The sequence below is a fragment of the Lethenteron reissneri genome, chromosome 38, assembly GCF_015708825.2.
Source record: "Lethenteron reissneri isolate LAM-NWPU_2019-01 chromosome 38, ASM1570882v1, whole genome shotgun sequence".
NCBI lineage: Eukaryota > Metazoa > Chordata > Hyperoartia > Petromyzontiformes > Petromyzontidae > Lethenteron > Lethenteron reissneri.
In genome coordinates, this window is record NC_083816.1 from 7,721,135 (window position 1) to 7,740,837 (window position 19,703).

A 19,703-nucleotide genomic window follows, 5' to 3' on the forward strand; every position below is an offset into this window, starting at 1 on the left:
CAGATGTATCGGACCGCTGGTTTCATTATCTCGATTGTGATCAGTGACTAATATCGTTACACGATGGCTGTGTAATTTTTTATTAATTTTTTTTATTACAGGAACTCGATAACAATCCGAAGAGCACAAGCGGGCACAATGGTCTAAGTGTTTTGCAACAACCGTAGTCATTGGGGGGGGTGGGGGTGGGGGGTGGTGACCGACTTGATGCTCCGTTGCAGCTTCCAACACAGGAAGGAGATGGACCCATACACGGTTCGCCGCCTCCTTCTTGACCCAATTTTCCGCATCTGCTCTGCTTGACGCTATTTCTGAGCCCCCCCTCTCTCTCCCCCCCTCGGGGGGGGGGAGAGAGAGGGGGGGGGGAATCCATAAATGTCTCCTTTGCGCCAATGTGACCTCGCTCCCGGTTCGGCCCGGGAACCTCTTTCCGTAAACACCAGTTGCTTTGGTTGCTCGCCGACCGGCCGTACGTTTGCGTTCGATCGTACCCCACTCTTAAATCTGCACGAGAAATAGAGCTTGATAGCCCGTCGCATTCCTCCAATGTAAGGGGGCGCGCGCCACAGTGTTAACTACCTTGCCTGGTATACGGGAGGTCGTAGGTTCCCCGACGCCTGTTGTATAATTGGAGTTTGCGTGTCTCTCTCCACCTGGGTCATGTGGATTTTTCTCCGGGTCCTCTGGTTTCTCTCTCCACGTTTAGAATCAACATGCATTTGGAGTATTTGGCTGCGATAAATTTCCACCTGATAAGCCACTTCGTTGAGCTATCATTTGCGGGAGTCAGGTCGCTTCTGAAAAATATACAGCTCAGTGGACCTTACCTGGTAATAAAAAAATAATTGGTTTGATAGCTTTAGCTTAAACAAAGTTGACGATTCTGAATATCGCCCGATCCCGTCGTTAGACCTCGGAAGCCAAGCAGTTGCTTTCGATCGAACAATCGGCCACGTACTCATAGCAGGTGCTATACGGTTTACGGGGCCAGGTTGTGCAAGGATCAGCGGGGGCAGTGCGAGTTGCGGAATGCGGCGAGCAGAAATGTTGGAGCAACTTACAAGCGCAAGGATGGATTTCACTGCACTGCTCTCCGCTGACCAACGTAATGCCGCAAGCAGCCTATAACATTTTTTATTTCATTGGTGTTCGCCCATCCAAGTACTGCCCCTGCCAGTGGGTATAAATATAGCAGCTCTAATAAAAAAAGGACTGCATTAAAGGCTTAAAACGCAAGTTATATTTTAAAAAATGGCCCTCAAGCCATAGTAGACATACAGTGGGGCAAGCATCTGCAATATTCGCGATCTCATTTTAATAAATGTTCAAAAACAAAGACGCATTCCCCTCGCAACAGGGTACAGCATACACACCCAGCTCCTGCGATGCTTGAGGAAAGAAATCAATTCGCAGCAAGCTATTGCAGCCAGATAGGCACAACATGAATTCTCATTGCGTTCCAATTAAGCAATTAGAGAATATGCACACGCACACGCAAAAAAAACCCATTACTCAAGCGGCACGAAATCCCATTAGGGATACAGTGCGAATAAATATGCGCCGTATCGCTCAACTTTTGCCTTCGAGTGCACGAACGCGCTCACACACACACGCGAGCAACGCTTTTCCAGACCGCAAATACACGACGCTGGGTCTTGATCGTGGAAAACTTGGAATTCAATGAGGGCTCGGCTGCCAAATAAAGCATGGCCATTGTTATGGATAACAGCTGAGAATGTTGGTTTCAGAGCTGTACGCATTTGGCGACAAATGGAAGCGGGCAAGCGCTTGTGCACGCTGCAGCAAACGAAACCAAATTTAGTTTGCGCTATTTGTGAGCATCCGTTAAGGTCCCGATGTCGACTCCGCCGCAGTCCCGAATGTCGTGGACCTTCTTGGAAGCCCTGCTCATCATTTCCAAGCTCAAGTGCCTCCTCTTCCCATTTGCCTGCGACCAACGGGACCGACCTCTTTCGTTCAACAAAACAAATAAATGTTCGCCGTGTCCGCGAAGCGTCTTGAGATGCGAGCTCACACTTAGCTTGCTTACACAAATGTGTTTACATAATAGAGGTTTTGGGTCACATCGCGTTATTTATAAATGTGTCGTAACCCTCCACCACCCGACACGGCCAAACAGTAGAAAATGTGTCACGTTTTTCAAAGGACAAAATAATTCACTTCTTTAGCCCACCGGTGTGCTGAAGAGAAAAATCAATAGCATTTTTTAAATTTCAGTAGTACGACGTTTCGCTGATAATTACAATCAGCTTCATCGGGCATTATCAGCGAAACATCGTACTCAAATTTAAAAATGCTGTTGATTCTCTCTTCAACACACCGGTGGGCTAAAGAAGTGAATTATTTTGTCCTTTGAAAAACGTGACACATATTTTACTGTTTGGCCGTGTCGGGTGGTGGAGGGTTACGACACATTTATAGATAACGCGATCCGACCCAAAAACCTATATTATGAATATTGGTCGCGAAAGCCTACGTGTTAAATTGACAAATGTGTTTAGTCTGCTGTCCTTCCGCTGCACCACCGATTGGCATGGTCGGCTACATACGTGGGAAAGAAGTTCACCATGCATCCACGTACATGAACACGACTCGCCGAGACACACCGCAGCGATCCAGACTCGCACCGATTGCAGACTCGGAGAACACCGGTCTCGTACAAATATCTGTAGGCTCGCATATAGACCTTGGACAGCCTCTCTATCTTGAGATGCGGTCGCATAGGAACACTATATAAATGCTAATTTTATTGTCCTGGGCCAGCAACACTCGCCACCGGGCGCCACGGTGGCGGGATGTTAATTACCTCGCCTGGTATACAGGAGGTCGTGGTTTCTATCCCGATCCTGACGCCTGCATATTTGGAGTTTGCATGTTCTCTCTCACCCGAGTAGATTTTTATCTTTTACCTCCACGTTTAGAATCAACATCACACGTCTAGAGTATTTGGCTGCCATACATTTCCACGTGATAAGCTACCTCGTTGAGCTATCATTTGCGCAAGCAACGTCACGTCTGAAAAAGAGCTAAACAGCTCGGTTGGCCTTCTAACCTGGCCAATAAAAAAATAAATTTGTGTTCAAATGCTCATCCCCCAGCTCGACGGGACATTGACAATGCCGCGCCAGGCACGAACTGCCGTATTGGTCGAGTCGACCCGGGGACGCGCTGGATTTTTTTTTATGGTCCAGCAGCCCTCATGACCTGCACAGTATCGGGACAGTGTTTAATCCAGCAGTGGATAAAAAAGGGACTGTGACTTGAAAATCATTGACTATGTAATTTGAAATGAGCTTGCATTTCAGAAAAAACGGCGAATAAAAAAAGTGAGAAAATAAAACTTGACACTCTGTGGGATTTAATCTGGCCTGACAGTGGGATAAAACTCCATTTGCAAAAAACCAACATACTTAATAAATAACATGGATATACCCTCTTTTGTATCCCACCAAGTCAGCAAGTACAAATGCTGTTAAAGATGTTTCATGTTACATTGTATCCCTCTGTTAATAGAATCCCAGTAAAATCTAAGATGCTTTTTTTTCACTGCCTGTTTTGCAGACCCCAGGAGCTGAGCTTTATTGTTTAATGGAACTGCGTGTGGTCCTTCAAGCACAGAGGTCACCGCCGGTTCAATTTGATCTGTATGCGAGTTTGTGTGGAACTTCTTTCGCACCGTGCGTAGTCAACCTGCGCTAATCTGGTGGTGCGGATCTATCTCCCAAGCACGGCAGCCGAAACATTGGACCACATTTATCACATTCCCCTGTTCACCCGGTGGTGCAAATTGAATTCGTCTCACCGGGATCATGACAGGTAACTGACTGCAACAGTGGAAGCAGCAAGACAAGCGTATGAACAATTCATACGACCCAGAGTTAGTTCCTGGAAAAAAACACGCCGATGCAAGCGCTCCATCTCTCACGACAGACTTTCTCTCGAGCAGGTTTCCCTCCGTAGGCTGTCACTACCGTAATTGTAAACTACCAGCGAGCATCCGTTCCAGTGGAAATGCCCTGCAAAAACCCATTTTACTCTTTGTCGAGGTCAATGCAATGCCTCTAACTTGCCCGTGTTCTCTCATCCATGCGTTCCCTCTTCCAGTCTCGGTGCAATTCGGCAGGAAATGATTGCCCTCCGCAAAAATTGATGTGCAATTCGTACTTCTATACTTTAGATTCATGCGAATTGCTTACCTTTTCTCAATCTGGTCTCACATCGTTTGTTTGTATTATTCAGTGACGTAACTCGCCGACCCCTGCCCCTAAGTGGACTTCTGTGAAAAAAACAGCTTCATAGCTCCTCAGATTTCCTCCTCCAGTCTACATAAAGATTCCAATTCTGAATTCCCCCAGCATGCACCTCTCCACGGTAATTATCACCACTTTCCGGCTGTCACTGCCGCACATCGCCAAGCGGGCAAATCCCACATACGTTCACGTTTCTTCGCCAATCCGGTTGTGACGAAACACCCCCCCCCTCGCCACCTGCCCCCCAGGGCTCCGCTATCAACTGTTTCAGGGTTCTGGTCCCACTCCTTCCTGCCACCACCTCTCCCCTAACCTTACAGCCAATCACAGCTCTCCGAGTCTCTCCTGTACGGAGGTGGGGGGGGGGGTGCCGGTGGCCCAACGCCGTGACTCATGTTTCCCACCAAGCGTCACCTTCCTCACCCCCCCCACCACCACTACCACCGCTCCCTCAACCGTGTATGAACAAAAGAGCAATATCTTGAGATGACAGCCGGTAGCGGGAGGAAGAAGAGGTAGTGGGGGCGGGCGTTCGGAGGAAGCCTGCGAACGGAGGAGGAAGAATAGGAGTTAGATGGGGGACGAGGATGAAGGAGGAGGAATGATGCGATGATATCAGTGCCTCGGGGACTGACTTCTCAGAACTTCCATCAGGGCTTACGTAACCCACGCAACACGAGACATACGCGAGGATGCCGGTCGCGTTTGGGGCGATACGCAAATGCGCGTTGCGCTGCATCCATTGCGCCGTGTTATTGTTCCGCGGAGCAAATGGCGACGTTACGTTCGGTACAGCATTGTGTGTTTTGTCGCCGTCGTTTAATCCGCAATAAAATAAGAGGAAGGTCGCGCGCTACTCGGGCGTTAACCGAAACGCCAAACAAAACTCGGTGATTTTCAGCGTAAAACTTGCCACGGACTGCTGTCCCCCAGCAGCGGTGTGGCAGGCGGGCACGCGGGCACGCGGGCGCGCGCGAGCGACCGTTTATTTATATATTCCATTACACGACACGTCAATGAGATAATTAGGCCGAGACCAAAATACACGACCCCCATTAGCGTGTTATTTTTGCTAAATCAATCCAAACACCGCTCCAATGCCGAAGGCAGCGGTGGTTACCAATGGCTTTTACACAAACAAGGGCAGGCGTGCGCGCGGCCCCCTCTTCGATCCGATTACTTTAAAAACGGCCAATAACTAAAGCCAGCCGTTGCCGCAATGACAACAACAATAAAGCGCTGGACTTCGCCGCGCAAACTGCGCGTAAAAAAAAAAATAGATTTTCCCCCAAAGCGGCGCGGGAACTCGAGCCCTTGCGCGCCACTGACCTCGGCTGCTCGCGCCGGTCACATGGCCTGTTATCGGTGACACCTACAGGACAGTGTACCCTTGCGAACGCATGCACACACACTCACGTACGCACACACGCACAAACGCGCGCGTTCCCAGTTTGCGCGACTAACTGGGGCCACGTGCTCAGCTGCATCGCTATAAAAGGCTTCTGTTCCGCACCGTGTTTCCAAACAAACACTCGAGTCTTGAGACGCAGGCGGTTTGGGGTGGCTCAGTCGGGGCTCGTAATGGCCTGGGTCAGGGACACTGCGCTGCGGCTGCAACAGTGAGCGGAGAAGCCCGAGAGGACGTAGACCGCGGAGACAGAGCGATAATATCACATTCCTGTGCAGGAACCGCGCAGATTGTTACAGCGCGAGACTGCGACAGATGGCGCAGTCTTGGCTGATGATGACTAAAACCACATTGATCAAGGTTGCCACTTGGAAATCACAATATAGCAGTGCAATCTCCGTGTTAGAGGATATCCCGCAGAAGTGGACATCACAGAAGTACTTCTGAGAATCCTTTCTCACACAGAAGGGGGTTGGGGGGGGGCAGCACTTCCCTGCCCATCCTGCTAAGAGCAAGTCAGATATCAGTATTGGTCATCGAGGTGCCAAACCTTGGCTCTCCAGAAGGAGGCAGTACACCAAGTGGAATAATTACCAACTGTTTCAATCTGTACGGGGGACAGAGCGTTGCCCCCTCGCGAGTATGGAGGGTTGTCTCCAGGAGTGGCCATTTCCTCCCGCTTGCGCAAACAAACATAAACTGGCTGAAAACATCTAAAATAAAAATGACTTTGGGTGGCTTTCCTGGATGAATAAGAATATAAATAAGTAATTATCCCGGCCCAATGGCTACTGCACAGGACACGACCAAAGCCACATCCGGTTTAGAAAATCCACATCACCCGAGTGAATTTGCTAAAATCGTCCGATGGCTGCACACACGTGCGTCGCATCGCCAGCCGGGGTCGACAACGCACCACGCGACCATATCTCCGGCAATCAAGTGGGAGGTGCAGAAGAAGCCTCCTGCCACCACCGCTGCCGCTGCTGGCACCAACTGCCACCGTGGCAACAGGAAGGTCACGGTGACCGTGCGAGCCATGGCCAGCTGGCCCACCACTCTTTCGTCCGCGTTTAGTAGGGGGTGGAAAGTGGGGGGGGGGGGGGGGGGGCGGTGGCTTTTTCGGGGGGCACTTTCGAAAAGAAAAAGCTAACGAGGGCAGGTCGTGGGCGGCGGGCGTCCTTTTATGCAAAGCTAGCTGAGCGTGGGCACTTCTCCCCACTGCCACTATGGTGATTCTACGGGGCGGCGGGGGGGGTGTAAAGGAAAAACGTGCTTATCTCGCCATGCAGGGGCACGGCTTTACAAAGCTGATTAAGATCACGGGGAAGGTTCGCGGTCCGGATGGAAATCACGTTTCCACCGATTTACACTTTTCTCACACTTTTCCCTATAAGCGGCAGCCTGAACCTGTCTCAAAACACAGGCCGCGTTGGACACTCAGAGTACAACACCCCGCCCCGCCTTATAAATCTCACCGAGATCAGATGTAACTTTTGTTTACTGTGATACATAGACAAGTGTTGCACAACAGCAGGACATTTTAAAGGTTAATATGGCACTGGACGCATTACAGCCCTGTACGTAGCAGGCGAAGGAATGACACCGAGAGAGACGTAGACGGGACGACACACATCGGAGGGATGAACCAATGGCCGTTAACAAAAGCGAGAAGTCGGCTTGAGCAGGACGAGTCGCTGCAACGGACGGTGGTTTGTAATGGAGACGAGCAACGTTGGCAGATGAAGGACGGGCCAATCCCCCCCCCCCGCCCAGGGCAGTCCCCACCGTGGAGATGGGGCGATCGACTGCACGAGCTACGTTGAAAAACCACAGACTATGGTGGTGGTGGCGGCGGCTTGGGGAGAGGCCTTCATCCAGCAGTGGAGAGACCATTCCTGCTGCTGCTGATACAATACAGTAGATTTCGATTTAAAGCTTTCGTGACTGCAGGGATTCATCTTCTTGGTTCATTCGGTAAAGTCACGTAGAAAGAATTTAATAAAAGAATAAAAATAAAACATCATAAAAAAATTCTCACGACGTTTCGGCCACAACGCAAGTAGCCGTCTTCAGGTGAAGAATAGGTCTGTCAAGGAGACAGAATTATTTTATTATGTTTTATTTGTATTATTTTATTAAATTCTTTCTACGTGACTTTACCGAAAGAACCAAGAAGATGAATACAGTAGATAACAACACAAGTGGGGAGCCCCTTATCCCTAAGTGGGGTGACAAAAGACCTGCGCATATATATAGGTAGACTCAGCCTCAAATGAGTACCGGGGAGACAAAGGTGGTTAGGCGTGGTACTGGCCACACCAGGTATTAGCTAACACCGCTTGCCTCAACAGCCTGTCCAAGCTATGGAGGGGGTGGGCGGGGTGGGAGCTTTGTCTTTGCATATGTACACGTCCGTAGTACAGGTCATCGCTTCCTTCCTTCTGCTTGTCACCCACAGCTATTGCAGTCACCACACGACCACCGCCTGCCAAGACAGTAACCCGACGTGCGTCAGGCTCGCAGGCGCTCTTCACTTTGATCCAGACGTCAGTGCAGGAGTCTCGGCTTGCAATGATGGACTTACTCACCTCCCACAACCATCCTCGCACCCCCCACACCATAAATCGCGATCCATTGCAAGAATCAATTATTTATTTTTTTAATAAACACCTGCGGTGACTGGAGTTGCCGCACGAACCGATGACACACGGCGCGCGTACGAAAACGTCAATTCTTACGCGAGCCGCAATTCGATGCGCGTTCTGCGGGTCTTCGAGAATCGGCATTGATCATTGCATCGATGCAACGTTACACCCCTGTTGCAACACCACGTGCGTACGTATTTACACGTTTGTATGTATCATACGCAATAGCTTGGCCATGTACAACGACAGTGCATTTAAAACAACATGCTAGCATTGTGCGTAACTGACCTAATGTGTGTGTATAATACACGTGCCCTGTCGAGTCACCTTCGGTAAAGAACTCCGCCAACAACAACAACCACCACCACCGCCACCACTAAGTGGTGGTGCCGTCACCACGGAGCTGTTGCCATGCTAGGTGCATCACCTGTACGGTCCAACGGATCGTTACGATTCACGGTCGCGATTCAAAATCGGGTTTTTTTTTTCCCCACATCTCGTTTTTGTCATCCCGTTTGCGTCGGTTCTGGTTTGTTCCGTCTCCCGTGTGCGTACGGCCTCGCTCGCTCCAACGTTACCCACCCCTGCCGGACATCTGTGAACAAGAGCTTCACATAGCTCATGGGAATCCTCCAGGATTTCACGCATCGGGACGAATCCACGGCGGCGGCGGTAACCGCGAGTGAAAGAATTGAGGCCGGCATCGACAACTGGACGGATCGTCCGTCACGTGGAACGAGTTTGGCGGCGACCCCCTGCCTTGCGAGCGAAGGGGTGGGGATAAAAACCCTTCGACCAACACGCCTGCCCAACCCACCAACATACCTATCTCTTGCTGACACCCACAACCCCGTGCACAGTGCATGCATGCACGGCGTGTGTGTGTGTGTGTATGTCTGTGCGCTGTGACCAGTATTACTGGTTCTTTTCTTAAGGTTCACACAGCTATCCTGAGAAATATTTGTTTAAGTTTGGTCTTTGCTTTTCAACTTCGTTTCTGCAATTTCAACAATCAAAGCTGTCAACCCATACGGTTTACCCAGTATTCTTGTACAGGGAAATTTAGTTGTCAGGTCCATGCGGCGTACAGCCGTTTCAATACGGGCAAAATAAAAAAATAAACGTGTCTATTTGTTTGTGTTTCTCCCTTGTGATGTAATAAGGTAGGGCACTGATAAGGGGTTGACAGGTATGCAATTTCTTCTTTAAAAAAAAAAGACACATCGTACAGTCCGTCCATTCAACGATATTTACATCGCCGATTGTGCCCCCGACTCACGGGGCCGATTCATGGCGTACACAACGATGGTAACGAAGCGAATGCACCGTCCTTCGTAAATCAGAAAAAACTCGCCGCTTTAAACCAATGAGCAATTGCACGCGTTCTACATACAAATATTCCTGTGTAGCCTCCTAGACTACTGGGGGGGAAAGTGCTGATGATGATGAGCACCATTCGAGGGTGGGACAGACAGCGCACGAGGGCGGCTGTGCGGTTTAAGCACCACAGCCTCGATTTGCCGATGTGTGCTGCACCAAGTGTACTCTCATCCGAGGCTTGAGTCAATCCCACTTAAGGCCGAGTCAACAGAGGCACTCGGAGGCGACCACTCTCAGCCAGCGATATGTTTCGCTACGGCTGTGAATCAATCCTCAGGTCGTCGGGGTTCATTGCGCACCGCACTCCCCCCCGCAGTTTCATACACTGCCATACGTATGTGCAGCACCCAGGCACTTTTAAACGATCCTACAAATTACACTTATGAACATTTTCCATTTTAACGCAATAGAGTTGCCTAATTTCGTTGCTTTATTTAATGTTAAATGTAGAGTTTGTTGTCCTTCGCTCGCAACTCCGATTTCGCACGGTTGGTTACGTACGGTGCGAAAGAAGTTGACATTAGTCATTGCCAATGATTTTCCTACTAAGGCACAAGTGGACAATGAAGATGAATGAGATGGAACAGAATGGTATTCGTAAGCGTGTTGAAGCGTGGTCAGTCTCCGCAACCCGACACGGCTTTGGGGAGGCCTTCAATCCAGTGACTAATGGCTGCAATTTATTCACAATATGCATTATGATTTTTTAAATAAATGAACATAATGCGATTGTGGTTTCTCTCAAGAAAGTTTAGTTGCAGCAAAGGACAACTGACTCACTCAAGCGCATGTGCTGCCAATGGGCGCATTAGTCACCGCCCGCGTGACTGTACACGGCACGTGAGAAATCAATTTACGACAACGAAGGGGCATAACGACGCGTCGACTCGTATCGACTGCTGAGCTCGCGAGAACGTGCCTGCAATCGCGAGGGTGAGAACCGTCATTCTCATATCCGTGCAAACACGTTGGACGCGATAAGTTCACATCACTCCCGGTGCCGCTTTAGAAGTGCTATCCAATCTATCGAAAATGGTTCTTGGATTGAATCGCGACAATTCACCGACTCGCTCGGGGAGGCGAATCGTTACATGCCTACAAGTACTTCTGAATAATGATAATAATTTCCCATACTACTGTAAATCCTCCCATTAGCAGGGTCGCACCTCCGATTAGCACAATTGGCTACGCCCGGTGCGGAAGAAGTTCAACATACGTACAACAATCCATCTGTGAATGACTGTCTCACCACACTGTGCTGGCCCGTGGGGGTTGTGTGGCTATACTTCTCCATGCTGGTCAGTGTGGATTGGGTGAACTGGCAGGGAGGGGTGGGGGGGGGCTCAGGGACCGGTTCAGACATCACTCTTAAACGACGTGAGCCCGTGGCTGGGAATCCAACTCAGGTGGCCGGCTGGGTTCAACGCTCGGTGCACCAACTGCTGTGCCACCGCCACTCCACACCCCAAATATCGAGTAACAAAACAGAAAATATATTCAAGCAAGAATTACGCAATCGTGTCATTCTGAGATCACAAGGCTGACTAAAACCACAAGGGCTAGAGAACAACCGGAACACATCTCTGTGGCAATTTACACGAAAGACTAAACTATTTTTCTTATTTAACCAGGTAAGGCCCACTTGTGAGCTATTTAGCTATTTTCAGAAGCGACCTGGCCACAAATGATACCTTAACAAAGTGGCTTATCACGTGGAAATTTATCGCAGCCAAATACAATAAACGCACGTTGATTGATACCATCAATGTGTAGGGAAAAACCGAAGGACCCGGAGCAAAATCCACGTGACCACGGGAAGAGAGAGACACGCCAACTCCAAATATACAGCAGGTGTCATGGTCAGGATTAAACCCACGACCTCCCGCATACCAGGCGAGGTAGTAAACATCTCGTCACCGTGGCGAGAGAGTTGTTCCACTGTGCAGGCATCGCCAAATGTTTGAACCAAAATGACATTCGCCAAAACGTGAATACGGAGGCCCGAACTTTTAATTTGCCCCTTTTTACCCACAATGCCAGATGGTAAAATGCAACCACCATGAGACCGACAGCAATTATGACCGCATCTTGGATGGCAAGGCGACTCGCTCGCATATTGTTCGTCGGTGACAATCGCCTCCTGAGTCACCAACGCTGGCAGCCGCTTATGAAACGACGCTTGTGAAACACGAGCTGCTCACTTTGAGAGAACTACTTGCCGCCGGATCACGTACAAATGTGTCGCGTCAGGCCACGTCCCTCGTGTCAGCGCCTCAACTCCGTCTCGCTTCCCACCCATCCCGCATGAGTTGTCTTTTGTCCGCATGAGTTGGTTAATCGGCACGTAAGCGACATGCGAGGTTCATATCGAATGGGAGCTCTTTACCTCTCTCTCGCGGTGGCATATGCGTACATTCTAATAGCCTGGCACACGCAGTTTGCTTACCCAGTATAGCCTCACCGAGTCTCAAACGATTTCAGGAGGGTCCTGCCAAGTTTTAGCAGTAGAGGGCTATATTGCTGCTGTGTGTAATCCCAATTGAGAAATTTGCAGAATAGTTACATTACAGAGATTTTTTTTTAAAGGTTTATTTAGCTTAACTAATAATAGTTAGTTTAATACACATTTTGTTTAATAACACAAAGAAAATCAATGCTTGCAGAAGTAGCACATTTAAGAAATGTGGGTCACTGGAAAAAGCCCATGTCCCACTTTGACCACGTTGTAGAACTCTGAAGATTCGCTGTAAATGCCAAACGCGCTTCAACGGCAGCCAAAGCACAGCAACTCATGGATGATCCTGAGAGTAGTTGGGAAAAATGTCACTAGCCACCCTACACGGCGGCTGCCTTGGTTTTCATCCCAAAGTTAAGAGAACGACAACAAACCAGCCATTGCCCATCCCCTTCAAACCAGACCCGGCGACACACGCCGTTCAACGTGGGCATGCCTTGTGCCATCACATGGAATTGTCCTCGCCAAACATACAAAGTGTGGTTCGGATGACGAGTGGGTGACGTGGATGATGCGTGCGGGACGTGCACGATACTCTGTTAATCCTCCCGTAGGTTGTTTACTCATATCAAACCATTAATGAATTCACAGATATTTCCCAATCCACTGTCTGGATGAATGAGAAGGCTTTGTCATGCCAGGTTGGCCATGGGGTTGCAATGAAGTCATCTGTCAAAGCAGCAAGTGTTCATATTTACAATGACGTTGGTTAAATTACCGGGCCCACCGTCTAATCAGTGCATTCACTTCGTTATCATCATCATCATCATCGTCTACGCCACAATTCGTCATCGTTCGGAGACCAAATCGGGTGGTTGTTAAATATCGTTGAATTTATGGCTGTACGATATTCCTTTTAAAGAGGACAAAGGTGGAAATTGTAAAAAGGAAGTTTAAAAGGGAAGACACGAAGGTTAGCATCTTCATCTGCAACAAAGTGACCTCGGAAAACCAAATTGACAAAGAGCAAAAAAACAGGTAAACAAAGTTCCGATTTAAAGCTTTCGTGACTGCAGGGATTCATCTTCTTGGTTCTTTCCGTAAAGTCACGTAGAAGGAAGATAATAATAAAATAATAGACGGCTGCTTGCGTTGTGGCCGAAACGTCGTGAGAATTATTTTATCATGTTTATTTTTATTATTTTATTATTTTCCTTCTACGTGACTTACCGAAAGAACCAAGAAGAAGAAAAAACAAAGTTCCGTTTGAGTTGCGCTCTGTACAACAATTGAAGCAATGTTTGATCGCGCGTCGCCACACTGGTCAATGTGTGGAGTTGGTGAATGGTAAAGAAGGGGGGGGGAGGGGGGGCGGGGTCGAGGAGAGGGTTATCTCACGACCCGGTTCTGATGAAGAGGTCACTCACCATGGATGATTTATGTGGCTGAAAATCGACCTCAGAAATCGAACTCGGGCGTGCCAACCACTGCGACGTTGCTGCACCCCATACTAATTTTACCCAAAGTCATTGCGCACTGCCCCGTCACGACTCTACGAGGCCGCTGGGCCACCCTCGCGTGCGAGGATTTCCTGACCGCGAGCTGCTCATTGTTATGATGTATGTAGCTCGTGTACGTAACAACAATATCAGAAGATTTGTTTATACTGGAGGGATCCGATTAACTATTTATCACAGATGTCCATTAGGTTGCTGCTGTGGACGGCGGCAGTGACGTGCGCTGGTCGCTTGAGTTCTTATCCGGTTTACACAAATAAACTTGACTTGACCTTTGACACACCAATGTCGTACAAATTGAAGATGCCCACTGTTCCCCCTGCAGCAGAGTCTTGAGATGCGGTTGCATTTAGGGCCTCCGCTGCAAGGGATCCCCCCCCCCCCCCACGGCGACGTTTCCGCATCGGTAGCGCAAGCGTGGCGCAAGGGCCTGGGCCCGTGCCCCCCGCGACAAGCCACCCGTGCCGAACCACTCACCGGTCGTGTTTGCTCTGCCGGATGCAGCCCTCAATGATCTCCTTCACTTCAGGGAAAGCGACCTTGTTGAAGCTCGCCGGCTTCACACCCTGCACGCGGCATGCGGGGGGGGGGGGGCGGGGGACAAACAAGATCATTTAACTGCACGCGTGTTTGTGCGTGCGACCCAAGTTCGATTCGCGCTCGCGGCCAATGCCGGTGACGATTACATGAACCGGTCCGGGCCTCCCCTAGGTTGACTCGACCTTAAATGAGATCCTGGTACGTGCTGCGTGAAAACTAGCCCTGGCGTGGTGTTGCATAATCCACGCCCTCGTGTGCCGTGCCGACCTTCATAGGTGCTTGCTAATAGCACTTGCCCCAACAGTCTGCTAAGGCTATACGGGAGATATTTGTGGGCGTGTATCTGTGTATTAATGTGCATGCAGGTATGCATCTGCGTTTGTACGTCTTTGCGTGTGTGTCTGTTTACTTGCGTATGTGTGCGTCTGTGTGTGCATGTGCATGGAAATGGATTTGGGCGTTTGTGTGTCTCTTTAAACGTATCTGCACGTGCGTGCGTGTCTGTGTGCGCGTCTGTCTGTGTCCGTGCCTGTCACTTTGGTCACCCCTATCATTCCCTCCACTTCCCGACGCTTTCATCGAAGCTCCGGCCTCATTGTGGGTGAAGTCACGTAATTACCCGCCGCTCGTGTATTATTAACGTGACCTTTGAAGTTATATACAGGCAATTCGGTCTTTCAATCAGGAAACAACCAATAGAATCGTCCTGCATTTCAAATGTGTAAATACATAAATTTATTTTTTTAAGCGGCACGTGTTTAGACACATACAATCCGTCGGGCCGTTTGGCAGTTTTGGCCCAAGAATGAACCCCGAGTTCGGAGCTAGCGATGATTTCCGCGCTGGCGAGCGCAACAAAGGAGGCAGGGCGTCTAGCATTACGGGGGTTTTCACAATTTATTGTTTTTGGGCAATGGAGAAAATTCACCAAAATTGGGCCTCGACACAGCCACTCAAAGCCTTGGCAAACGCACAGAGAAGAGTGAGCGAGCACATTCGGGGGGTCTTTAAACAACCGATAATGACGGTCGGCCACCTTTTGATGGTCACCCCATTTTCCAGAGAGAGGCACAGTTTTTTTTTACTCATCTACGGCTCGATTGATCGGAAGAGGATAAATGCTGGAATTCCTTTTTTTGCGCGGGCAGGAAGCTTGCAGCGTTTCTTATTTTTTTTCCCCCCGAGCACATTTTTAGTACCGTTAATAATTCGAGAAAAAGCAACCCCCCCCTCGCCCCAACAAGAAAAAGTCAAGTCGGCCTATCTGACATCACCCATACACGGCTAATTAGAGACCACGGCAAGTCGGCAATTTCCCCCGGACAGGCCCGGCAGAAACACCACACTCGTGCTGGCATGAACAAAAATTACACTTAGTTATTTTTGGATAAATTCTTGGAACCCAAGTAAGAAATGTCAGCACGATACGTTTAATGAATTAAACAAATTAAATTGCGCGCAAGGCGATTTTATACTTACCCCCCCCCAACCCAAAAAAAATATATTTTCTGCTGAAGGTGAAGTAAGCGTTTATGGATTCCTATTGGGACAGTCTGTAAACCGAGACAGAATGGCCCCCACCTGTCTGTCTGCATGCCCTGCTGGGCAGTAAGTGGGGGCGGGGGGAGGGCCATGGGGGGGGAGGCGGGGCAGAAACCAAGGTGACACCACAGATGTTAAGTGGCAAAGTAACAACCGGTATCTACTACACAAAGCAGCTGTAGGAGAGGGGATTAAACACGAAGCAGCTTATTTTTAAAACGCGTGACGGATGTGGGTTCGAATCGCACCTCAGATGACAATGCAATTATTTTTCACCCCCCCGCCCGCCTCTCGACCCCCATCGCTGTGCTGCGATCTCCTATCTCCCTCGCAGGCCACGCCAACACCACCCTGGCTTTCCCGGGCAGTCTCCAGTCCAAGCACCGACCAGGTTCAAAGCTGCTTGGGTTAAGCAACCTGGTGCGTTCGGTGCATGATGGGGTTAGTTGGTGAAGAGACTTGCTTGTGGGTGAGGCAGAGGTTAGAAGAAGGAAGTAATATCTGAGATGAATATGAAGAAAACTAAAAGTTATAACCAACGGTTTAGCAAAGGACTAAGCTTGAATGTTAACGTATTGAAATGTGTGCAAATATAATAATTTATGGAATTCGGGCAAATCATTTAATCCTGCGATAGGCAGGACAAAGAGACGCAAGAGAGAATCACTCGTGCTGGGAGAAAATGTATTGGTCAATGAGAATCTTCTTCTTGGTTCTTTCGGTAAAGTCACGTAGAAGGGAAATAATAAAATAATAAAAATAAATATAATGAGAAATTTCACGAAGGGACGATTACCGACGCGTTTCAATTGGAAACGGGATTCTTGGACTTTAGCCGGAACGAACTAAGGGGCACAAATGTCCCCTCCACCAACTAAAGAACAAGTGAGAACGTGACAAGTCAACCAAAGGGCAATGAAAAGGAGGATTTTATCTTCTTGGTTTTTTCCGTGACTTCCACGTGACTTTACCGAAAAAAACCAAGAAGATGAATCCCTGCAGTCACGAAAGCTTTAAATCGAAATTTAAGGAGGATTTTAAATGTAACATGGAGGTACAAAATGAAAAGAAACATTCAAGATTTGAGAATTAAACCAAGACAATAACAGACATCATGAACAATGTGAAAACAAAAATTGAACGCAGTTGGGGGGGGGGGGGCATAACATTTCGCTGAGAATTACAGAAGCGAGAGATAGGCCCAATCATTAGCAATGGAATGGAGACGATGGAAGGGAGGGGAAGAGAGGGAGACAGAATAATGAGATGCGTGGGATGAGAAGAGAAGATTTTGGAGGAGCAACTTGGATGGAAGTGGCAAGAGATTGTGAATAGTGGGAGACAATAGGGAAGGCTTTTGTCCAGCAGTGGGATGTTGATGGATAAGAAAGGAGAAGGAAAAAGACTTGCATAGACTTATCTCCAGACCCACAGGCCCACACAAAGACCTATATACTTACAAATATCTTCTATACGCCAACACATCCGAGCCGCATGGCATGGCGATATTTCCACTGGATATATACCCGTGTCAAACCGGAACCAAACTGCCCCTGCACCAACATCACAAGACGTTGAATCTGGCTCGGGGGCCAAGCAGGGCCAAGGGGGCAGGACGGGTTGGCTGCCCGTGATGTCGGTCGGTACACAGGGCGCTGCGGTGGCGATATGTTAACTACCTCGCCTGGTATGCAGGAGGTCGTGGGTTCAATCCTGACTCCGACGCCTGCTATATATTTGGAGTTTGCAGGTCTCTCTCTCCCCGTGGTCACATAGATTTTTCTCTGGGCCCTCCAGTTTTTTCCTCCACATGTGTTTAGAGTATTTGGCTGCTATCCATTTCCACGTGATAAGCCGCTTGGTTGAACTATCATTTGTGATGGCAAAGTCGCTTTTAGAAAAGAGCTATATAGCTCAGTGGGCCTTACCTGGTAACATTTAAATAGTTTATAGTCAAAATAGAGAGGGGCGCCGGCATCAGTGGGTGGGTGGGGTGGGTGGGGTGGGTGAGGTGGGTGGGGTGGGTGTAGTGAGTGACTGAGTGGTTTGAGTGGGTGGGTGACTGGGTGGCTGGCTGGGTGGGTGGCTGGCGCGCTGTGCACTCACGCTGGTGACGCGGCGGTAGATCTGGGCGGCGTTCTGGCACTCGGAGTAGGGGTACTCGGACGTGGCCATCTCCAGCATGCACATGCCGAACGCGTACACGTCCACCGACTCGTCATAGTGCTCCTCGTACATCTCCGGGGCCATGAACTCGGGTGTCCCTGCCACGCAAACGTCGCACACAAGTCAATGTCTCCTCTTGTTCGTTGTCGTCGTCGTCATCATCATTATCCAATCAAAGGAGAGGAATTCGCCGTCGAGGACAGCTATCGTGGGGACAGAACGATGACATTGGCTCAAGTGCAAGAGCCACATGGGACGTTACATTGCAAAACTGAGATGGTGATGGCTTGGAGACAATAATTTATTAATAAATAGATCATGACTGATGAGGATTCCCTGTGGCACTGTCTGTGAAGAGTAAGATTTCGTCAAGAATAGGCAGCCTAATCACGTGGCTATCCCGAATGCTCACTCACCGCTTCTGCACTGGTGGCATTAAACGCGTCTATGGAAAATGTAAGCCACATTATTATTATTATTATATTTCTTTTCAATTTCACACCAACAGTGTTATTGACAAACATGTTGGGTTTGTCTGTGCACTACTGCCAATGCAGTATCACCTAATCGTTCATTTTAATTCACATGTCACCGGGCTGGGGAAAATTGCTCAAGCTGCCCACATTTATTGAGCCACAAAATCCTGAAAAAGATATGTATTAAAATAAATAAATGTTTCCTGTGTGCCATTCCCCCCCCCCCCCCCCACCTCTACGCACGTCTCATTAGATAGCGATGTGTGTTATTTAGCACCAGTCAAGCTCGGCAGCCAGTTATCCCATTCCCGCAATTATCCAGCACGGAGAGCGTAAGGTATGATTTCCCCAACCTTACAATTACGTATGCTAGCAATGAGACGGAAAAAAAAAAGATTATTTTTTTAAAGTTAACTACAGGCAATCTGCAGCAAAACAATTTCTCTCATTGCGATACCCACAGGTGATAAGCCCCCGCTGTTGCGCTCCTTGCATTTAAAGCATCATCTTACGTTGCAACCACGACAAAGATGAGCACACAGCAGCTGCCAAACCTCTCACCCTAGAGAGTAGACAAACGCCAAACCACTGCTGGTTCTACGGACCAGTGACTAAAATCACCCGGAATGTCTCCGATCTCACCAGATCTCCCGTAACGAAGCAGAAGTGAGTCGGGACATTGCTTGGATGGGCAACCGCCACGCATAATAATAGGTTTCTTAGAGACTGCTACAGGGCTACACTGTCATCGGAGGTCAGCGTGGAAATAATGCACGGTTGTACTGCAACACGCTGCAAATTCAACACAAAGATCTCCCGCCGCATAGCCTGAACAGACTATTGGGGCACCACCGCCTTCACCAACATGCACCGATCAGCGGGAAGGAGGTCAAATAACTTCCGTAATCCACGTGGCGTGGGGAGGCCCTCGTCCACCAATGTGTTGACAAAAAGGCTGCACGTGAACTCGAGTAGCAAAGGTCGCAACCGGGTACCGGATACCTGTACCCTACCCGATACCCAGCTACCCGTACCCGGCCGGGTACGGGTACCGGTTTGCGACCCTGGTGTGGCCGGGTACGGGTACGGAATCAAAACCCGTTTGCGACCTCTGTCGAGCAGGGGGTCGGCAAACCTGTGGCTCCGGAGCCGCACGTGGCTCTTTAAGGACCGCTGCTTTGTGACGTTGCTCATTAAGGACCCACCGTCTGGTATTCAGCACGTGCAGCATTGCAGGCTCTTAAAATACTGAGTTTTTTTGTTGTTACCGATTTCGAAAAAAATGGCTCTTCTTGTAATT

At 49.1% G+C, this 19,703-nt stretch overlaps 1 protein-coding gene across 13 annotated transcripts in view; it reads right to left on the reverse strand.

Moving 5' to 3' along the window:
* LOC133351754 (serine/threonine-protein kinase WNK2-like) overlaps positions 1 to 19,703 on the reverse strand; it is a 136,218-nt gene that overhangs the window by 58,019 nt on the left and 58,496 nt on the right. For all 13 annotated transcript variants that reach the window (XM_061567239.1, XM_061567238.1, XM_061567232.1 and 10 more), the window contains exons 5-6: positions 17,868 to 18,025; positions 14,157 to 14,245 (exon numbers count right to left, since the gene is read on the reverse strand). In XM_061567239.1, the coding sequence (XP_061423223.1) occupies positions 14,157 to 14,245; positions 17,868 to 18,025 (247 nt within the window). The remainder of the gene's footprint in view (positions 1 to 14,156; positions 14,246 to 17,867; positions 18,026 to 19,703) is intronic.